The sequence below is a fragment of the Barbus barbus genome (genome assembly GCF_936440315.1).
Source record: "Barbus barbus genome assembly, chromosome: 17".
Classification (NCBI taxonomy): domain Eukaryota; kingdom Metazoa; phylum Chordata; class Actinopteri; order Cypriniformes; family Cyprinidae; genus Barbus; species Barbus barbus.
Window position 1 is genome coordinate 12100868 of NC_136745.1, and position 8961 is coordinate 12109828.

An 8961-nucleotide genomic window follows, 5' to 3' on the forward strand; every position below is an offset into this window, starting at 1 on the left:
AAAATGGGCTGATGGCATAAAATTTGCCAAGTTGAAGGGTCTATAAAAAAAAGACTGGTACTGTAAAAAAGTGTTTAAGATTTGGCTTTCATTGGGGCAATATGCCATCTTTTAAGGCCTTAGGTCTCTTTAATGCATAGTCTGTGACAGCCAAGAAACCAAACCACGAAATGGGCTGATGGCCCAACAGGTGGCTCTGTGTGCATTGTCCTATATGCTAAGTTTTTTTTTATTTTTGCAAAGGCCCTATTTTTTATTTTTGCAAAGATCCTTGAGGCAATGTAATATGGTGCTAAACCCAAAATGCTTATAACCTGCAATCTGCATTTTGCGTAATGAAAAAGTGCACAATTAATTCATTTCATTCATTTGACGATCACTAAATAATCACTTAACAGCTGCCATGACCAAACCTCACTTCTTGTACGATAAATTTATTTTCATTAAATTTTTAATTTTCTATTATTAAAAAACTAAATAGGGGCAAAAGTCTGGAAACACAAATATTTTTCCATATTCTGCTTTCTTTTTTCCATACTTTTCCAGACCTGGAAATTACTTAAATTAAATTCCATACTTTTCCGTACTTTTCCAAACCCCGTAATTTTATTGATTGATTTTTTTTTTATGTACATTTAAGTCATTACCTCATGTTATATTTTCCCTGGCAAAAAAATAAATTAAATTAAATAAATTACACACACACACACACACATAGTTACAGTTATTAATAATATAGTTTCACTCACTGATTTCAGAAGATGGCAGCAGAGGATCACTTATTGGCTCATTCTACCCACTAGCCAAAGTTTTGCTGTGGGATTTTTATAAAATCACTAATGTAACATCTGAAATCATATTTTGTAAAAGTTTACCACTTCTTACTAAGGTAGCCTATCAGTTTTTGCAATCACACAGTCAGAAAGTGTCAATTTAGATGAAGGGAACATTTTTAACATATAAGCAAAGTCCATTTGTCAGCCTAAAAATAAATAGAAATATTAATTAAAATAATAATGAAATTGAATAAATAACTTTGACAGGCAAAAGGTTTGACAAATCTAAATCGTTTTGTTTAAAAATATATATTTTTGTAATTTTATAATTCAGCCTAATTGATTGATTGTGTGTGTGTACAGGTTTAACCTCCATTGTGGGGACCAAATATTCACACAAGGAGTAAAACCTGAATTTTTGACATTTTAGGACTGACACTTGTGGTCCACAGTTGGCTGAATCTGGCTAAATGCACCGTTTCTCAATCAGAATGGGGCCAGATCCACAGATCCAAAACCTAGCCAAATCACAAGATAAATGGAAGAGGATAATAAAACGCCATCATGTTGACATTTATTAGCCTATTCTTTCGAGTTTCCCTTTCCCTGTCTCTCTTTCACACACATACACTATTAAACACATGAACACGGTAATATGAGAGATAATCTACATCTGGTGATGAACACAGACAAAAAGAATAGCAAAAAATTTCCAAAGAATGGCAAAAAAAAAAAGATCAAAATGAAGAAGTTTTCTGCTTCATGCGCAATCGTGACGCTGATGTAACTTTTACCAACACACTCCTGATCTGAAGAATCTCACGGACTGCAGAAATAGAGCCCCTCCACCAGACGGAGACTTCACAGATGAGAGAAAAGATGCGAAACGCTTGTAAGAGCCCATTCTGTGTGGATAGAAGTCAGTGGAGAACTTGATGGTTCTGCAGCACGCTGAACAAACCGCTTTTCTGTAGAAACATCCTGACACAAAATAAACGAGCCGCTAATCTTCCACATGCATCTTAAACAACTAGGAGTCTGCTATTGCTAGGAGGCAATTTAACTTTTTGTACATCGGAATCCACAAATGGTTACAGAATATCGAAAAACCTCTTTGTAGTGACTCTGAAAATAGACCCATTTCATATTAAATATACATTTTTTTAAAACAATTTCTTTCAAAATCATACAATTATAAATGTAATTTTAAAAAAATATATATCAAGAAAGAAGTCGATATAGCCTATATTTGAATCCTTTACATAACTCTAAACATACAATTGCTTTTAAGACAATCCAATGGTGGTATACTTATAAAAATAATAGAATACGCTTTAGATCATTTCAGAATGTCATGTAACCCTCTAAAAAGGTTTTGTTTATTGTCTTTTTGCAGTTTATCCGATCCAAGTTGACGGCTGGTCGCGGAGGTTGCGTCTCCTCCTTCAGTAAGCGTCTCTAGCAGCAGATCTCGCGAGAGTTCCACGGTCGCTCGACAACAGTCGCTTTTGCGGCAGGGCTGAGGGAGACGGAGAGAGAAGGTGCGGGGAGGCTGCATCATGGCGGACAGAGACAGTGAAAGTGAGCACGGTGGATTCGCCACAGGCCCCGGCCCGATGCAGCCGGGCGCCGCGTCGCAACTCCAGCACGACACGGAGGAGCTCGCCTCGAAGCGGGTGGACATCCAGAACAAACGCTTCTATCTGGACGTGAAGCAGAACGCCAAAGGCCGCTTTCTGAAGATAGCAGAGGTCGGGGCCGGGGGAAACAAGAGCCGCCTGACTCTCTCCATGTCCGTCGCCGTGGAGTTCCGCGACTACCTAGGAGACTTCATCGAGCACTACGCCCAGCTTGGTCCCAGCAACCCTGACACGGTGCAGGACGAGCCCAGGAGGGCGCTTAAGAGCGAGTTCCTGGTGCGCGAGAATCGGAAGTACTACATGGATCTGAAGGAGAACCAGAGGGGGCGGTTTCTCCGAATCCGGCAGACCGTCAATCGCGGGCCCGGTCCGGGAGCCTCGCAAGGCCAGACCATCGCACTTCCCGCACAGGGACTCATCGAGTTCCGCGACGCGCTGGCCAAACTCATCGACGACTTCGGGGTGGACGAGGACCCCGCGGAGCTGCCCGAGGGCACGTCGCTGACGGTGGACAACAAGCGCTTCTTCTTCGACGTGGGCTCCAACAAGTACGGCGTCTTCATGCGGGTCAGCGAGGTGAAGCCCACCTACCGCAACTCCATCACGGTGCCCTGCAAAGTGTGGTCCAAATTCGGCACGACCTTCTGCAAGTACGCGGACGAGATGAAGAAGATCCAGGAGCGGAGCCGGGAGCGGAGGGCGCGCGAGATGCTACCGGAGGGCCTGCACGAGGACGACGGGGACGAGGACTAATGCATCTATGAGTGCACAGAACGAATGACATGATAATCAGACGTTACTGTAATGCGGGATCGATCTACACACACACAACCCTCACAGACTCAAACAGTTGCATCTCTTCACTCATCGCCGGAAGTTACCCACTTACCCACCATTTAACAGTAAGACGCTGCTATCGACAACATGATGTATGAACCGTGTCCAGGATGGTGCAGGAGTGTGTGTATATCCCTCTTTACCCACGTGTGTGACACATCCAAGCTCTTATGCACTACAAAAAGCCACTTGTTTTCCAGTACAAATATCCTGACAACATATATATCAAAGTAACAAATATATATATACACTTTTATTATTTTAAATAAAATCCAACAGTTGGCACAATTTTATTCAGACCACTCATGAATGACACACAGCAAAGAATGTCAATACTGGAAATAAATGAACATGCCTAGTCAATGGTTAAATGACACTTTATACAAAACATATGAGTGGGGTCAGTTTTAATATGATTCAATATGCTTTCTAAACACTTCAGCACTGACACCTGTCAATCATGTTGCCAACTTGACAGCGACTGCTTCATGTGTAAAAACTGATGACCTAATTTGTATTGCAGATTTTAAAATGTGCTTTCTTAATTTAAAAAAAGTACAAAGTGATGTGAAAATGCTGCTGATATTCAGCATGCACAATTGGGTTTTTAACAAGAGCGTGCAAAGTGAGTGACGTCACTGTGGCTTGTTGCTTCTTGGAGTAACAGACCCCACTCCTACAGTTCTGCTTGTTAGTTATCTAAATTATTTTAAAAAATGTGGCGTATTTGACTGGAAAACAAGATGGACGTTTTTTGCAGTGTAATACTATTTCCAAAGGTGCAAATTGAAAAAGAGAAAGAAATATATAATTAGTGCTCACTTTTAACTTCCAGCACAAAAGCTATAATTTAGGAACCGTTTGAACCAAAGGTTCAACATGCAAATGAACTTCAGAAGTGAAGGAACAGTAATGCGGGAGTGCTGTGAATATTTAAACATGACCTATTGTTAGATTATCCAATTTATATAAATGGATGTCACCCCTTCTGGTTCGACTTAAAAGGTGCACTTGGTCATTTTTCCATTATTTAAACAGTTTTTCACTGGTTGCATCATGGGGGCCGCCATGTTGAGATCACATGACCAGCCAATTAACAATATAAATTCAATGTTATTAGTCACTTTCATTTGCAAAATAAATTTATCATGGCAGAAGAAGCTTCATGTCTCACATAAACCAAAAATGACAGAGTGCACCTTGAAATGCATATGAGGAAATCTAGATATGTTTACTCGTTTTCCTTTTAACGCTATACACAAAGCAAATGAGATTGTTTGCACGCGTCATGCAATGTGTGCTTCGGTAGCCGCACAGCGAAGGCATTGCTAAAACAACCGGTTGACGTTTGTTCCTGTTAAATACGAACCCTGTTGCACCATTGCCCACTGACATTTGGGCAGACCGTTTCATTGAAGAGCTAACTTAGATATACAAACTATGATTTTGTGAATCAGATGTACTTAGATCCTTATGAAATTGCCCACGTTTTCTGTGGGAATTTTTCTTTATTTTGTTTTTGGGGATGGGGTGGGAGGGGGGAGGATACTCAAAAAGCAGCTGTCCACTAGTGCGAGTTGCATTAATATCTGCGCGGAGCATCCTCTACAACGTCAAAAAACAACTCTGGTGCCTTATATTCTCCACACGTTTACATGCTTTACGTGTTCGATCATTTTCTTTCCGATCGCTGTTTGTCTTTTGTCGTTCGGGGTCACAACAGCGTAGTTGCTGTACCACTCGTGGAGCTTCTTCGATGACTTCAACAAGCCAATCAAAAAAAGAGGCACACGGGCTCTTGGCCCTCCACGTTGCTGGGAAAAGAACGATGATATTGCAATCAAACAGCACTGACGTAAACATGGACGTGCTGCGTTCATGTCGCATCAGAATTACTTGGTTTTCCGTGGCGGTGCTTAAAGGCAAAAACGATCCATGTGCGGTTTTGTCCTTGATGCCAGCCTCTGCGAAATTTGTAAAATTATGATTAAGACGTAAACACTTTTTTTGCTTGTCAAAAACTTAGGTAATTCTGGCGCGCCGTGAATGCAGTAGTAGTCACCTAAAGGCGGTGGAGGTCTGCTCCTCATGCTCTGTGTAAAAAAAAAAAAATTAATTAAAAAAAAGTAACAAGTTTAAAAAAAGAGAGAAAAAGCGGCGTGTAAAAAACAAAACAAAAAAACAGTGTGATAAGGTTGTACGTATGTTTCTCGCTACAGCCCAGCATTATGCTAATGTAGGCCTATATTAGTAGACTTACGGCCGAGGCAGTAGCCTGTATGATTTTTTTGTATGGTGCTAATATCCCCATTCGTGGGATTTACTTCTGCCGGTCTTATCAGTTGCTGAAATAGTTTGTTGTCAACCTCGTCACATCGCACCTTGAGATTGAACTTTTCTCACTAAAGTTACAGTGCTAACATTTCAGTATCGTGTGCAATATATTGTAGGCTGCGTGCCAATGGCGGCGTTGCCCAAAATTAAGTCCCGCCGCAGGTTCACATCCCCCTTCGGACTCCCAAAGCAAAACTATTTCCTAAAAGATCTTTTAATGGGTACTCTATTCAATGCCTGATTAGAAATCCTACAAAATCACTGAATAATGGTTTGATAACTATAAGAAATAACCAAAGCTACACATAGTCAAATTAAACATTTGCCATTCTGGTTTTTGTTAATCCAGTCGCATATTCCAGATGATTCGAACTTTGAATGTTAAGGCTATAAAAGCATTACCTTACTTTGAGTATCTAGAAGACAATAATGCATTGTTTTTGAAAAGGCATTACTGATGGCTACCTCTTGGGGTCCGAGTGGGGATCGGATTCTGCGGGATGATTGAATCTTGCGTGACATCGGCATTTCGTGTGTGTGGATACTCATCCCCTGCAACGACAAAAAATGTACGCTTGAGGCTCGCTTTAATGAAACATGTCTCCGCGTATTAAACTAACCTTTTTGACTGCCCAAGTCAAAGTTGAGGGTGTAATCTACTAACTAAACCAGTCACCACAAACAGGGACCATCTGAAAGCACCTGCATATACAGCGGCAAATCTGCTGTCCGCCAATCAGATGCAATCCTGTGTGACCTAAAAATATAGTGATGAAGTCACTTAAAAAGCTTCTCGGTGGTTGGAGTAGTTTAATACTCGGTTGCTAATATATGTGTATTTTTTTTCTTATTTTAGCCAATGTTAAATGCACAATGCTTCAGTCAGAGATATTCATAACTATTTATTTGATAAAATATCTAAAAAAGATAAATACTTTTTTTCTCAAACCCTCTCTCGACATAAGCCAGCTCACTAGTGTTGCAGGGGAAAGCCTGTTGCTGTCAGACCCAAACGTCACAAATACACGGATATGTGGGGGTTTTGTAAAAACGAGACCTTTATATGTACTAAAGCCACCAGCCTACGGATAGTTTGGGGGTTTCTAGCCACAGACTCCCATGCTAAAGGCCCATTTCGTGCTAAGCACATGAGGAAGTCTAATGGGGATCAAGGCTGACGTTATTCCTGTGGAGCGTTTGGTCTCTTGTTTACCACTGCACAATATTAAAGCATACATACGCACTTTGTCTCACTCGATATGCCCTCGCATCTCTTCAAGACTGAATCTGAAACGGCATGCTTCTCTTGTAGGGGCTATTTTAGGTCTATTTGTACACTGTTATATTTCTTTTCCTCTTGAGACCGGTAAGCAAATCTTTTTCCTATCACTGCCCGGATCCGATTACGAAAACTGCTCGATGCGTGCCACAGTATGAAATTTAAACTGGAAGTAACATTTAAAGGTGTTTTCTATTGCAAAATAATGCAAAAATGCACCCTTGATCGAATACGCACATGTTTTAAGTCAATCGTGAAGGTGCTATTGGGAGCTAAATTGCTCAGTCCTGTCCTTGTGACATTGTTCAGCCAGACTTTCTCTTGTAATAGTGTTCGAGTTCTCCACCAGCAAAGACCAGTATTGGTTTGATGCACAACAGGCTGTGGGGACAAAAGATTAGACGGTACTCTGACTCCATGCTGGATTGGAAGAGCAATTTTCTCTAATTCCAGGTGCTTATCGAACGTCACCTGTCCTTAATGAGCATAACTGAACTAACGGATCTGCACAGACACCTTAGAGCCCTCACGTATCTGCAGTTTCCAATATGAAGAGCGAAGTGCAACCTTTTAACTTGATCTACGTGTTAATCTCATGAAGTGTGTGTGTGTGTGCGATTATACGGTTCCTCTTCCCTGTTAAACCACGGCCAGTCACCAACTTGGGTTAGTTCTCATACTTCACGTTCCTTCGGTCTCACAAGCTCAAGGCTTTGACCTGCTTAGCATGTAACTGTGAGCGTTTTGCGTATTAAGCAGACTGTCTGGGAGGGGTTCTGCATCAAGGGTCAATGCACAAGGAGGGTATTCACATATCCCACCAACCATTTCCTTTTTATTCCCTATCAAATGTGTTGTACTTAAAAATATATATATGACCTGTGATGTGTGTGTATATATGGTTTGTTACATATGATGCTCCTCTTTATTAAAAAAGATAGCATATATATATATATATATATATATATATAAAAAAATATATAAATATGTATACGATTCCTATATATGTGTTCCTATATGCATAGGAAATGTATATAGGAAAAGGCATATTGCTGTTTTTTTCCTTTGTATTTTATACTTACAGAAAGCATTGAATCAAATGGATAAAATACTTGCACTTTAAATATATAAAGAAAATAAAAAATCAGCATATTATTTTTGATAGGTGACCTCACATTCAAAGATTCTATAATTACTTTCCAGGCTTTGTGACAATTGCTGTTTGGCAGAAATCTATGAAGTTCTTCTACATATTGAAGTCTATTTTGTCCGTGTTACAGAAGGTTTACTAAAGTAAATTGCATGATGACTAAGTAGTGCACCAACTGTTATTTTCTTTAGTTGGTTAAAAATGTCTAATGAAAAAATACTGTGATGATTATTCTCATGTGTGTACCCATGTTAAACTTAAGTCATACATTCAAAGGTATTCAGTTCAGCCTTTCCTATAACATGAATATGGTGCTTAAATTGGCTTAGAAATCCATCGTGTTCTACTCTTCATCATTGCCACAACCATCCTCCTCCTCCTCTGCATCCTCTGTTTGTTCCCTTGGCTGTTTGCGTGTTCTCACAACTTTATTCAGATTTACGTTTCTTGGTAACAAGTGTGTTTTTGTACAGGTACGTATGTTGTTCTTGAGTTGGAAAGCCTTTGTGTCTGAAAATGACTAATTGCAATAAATCATCCATTCCTCCCTGGCAATGATTGGTTTTTCGTGTGGTTGAATTCTTACGTCCACTTCCAGTGGCGCTTTAGAAGAATAGTTGACCCAAAAATTACAATTCTGTCACTAAATTTGTTTGGACCCCATTGACTTTTAAATATCTTATTTTGTGAGCAACAAAAGAAAGTCAAACAGGTTTGAAACCACATGAGGGCGAGTAAATTATGACAATTTTCATTTTTGGATAAATTGCCCATTAAAAGCATCAAGCTAGTACAGAACATGCCAACATGAAACTAATAGTTCTTTGAAAACTGAAATTGCTTTAAAATAACCTACTTTAACCCATGTGCTTTCAATAGAAACAGGAGTTTCATGCAGAAGAGAACAATCTTTTTTTCTATTGTTTATCTCACAGTTGAGAATCA

General features: G+C 39.9%; 1 protein-coding gene across 1 annotated transcript; it reads left to right on the top strand.

The window, feature by feature from the left end:
- The first annotated feature begins 1326 nt into the window (after window positions 1-1326).
- LOC306883540 (transcriptional activator protein Pur-alpha-like) lies at window positions 1327-8670 on the top strand. The gene has a single exon (XM_079438856.1). It carries the CDS (start codon window positions 2336-2338, stop codon window positions 3167-3169), a length of 834 nt encoding a protein of 277 aa, XP_079294982.1. The 5' UTR covers window positions 1327-2335; the 3' UTR covers window positions 3170-8670.
- Window positions 8671-8961: the final 291 nt, after the last annotated feature.

Excerpts from the sequence above, each read along its gene's own strand:
- LOC306883540 (XM_079438856.1), top strand. The coding sequence starts at position 2,336 with ATGGCGGACAGAGACAGTGAAAGTGAGCACGGTGGATTCGCCACAGGC.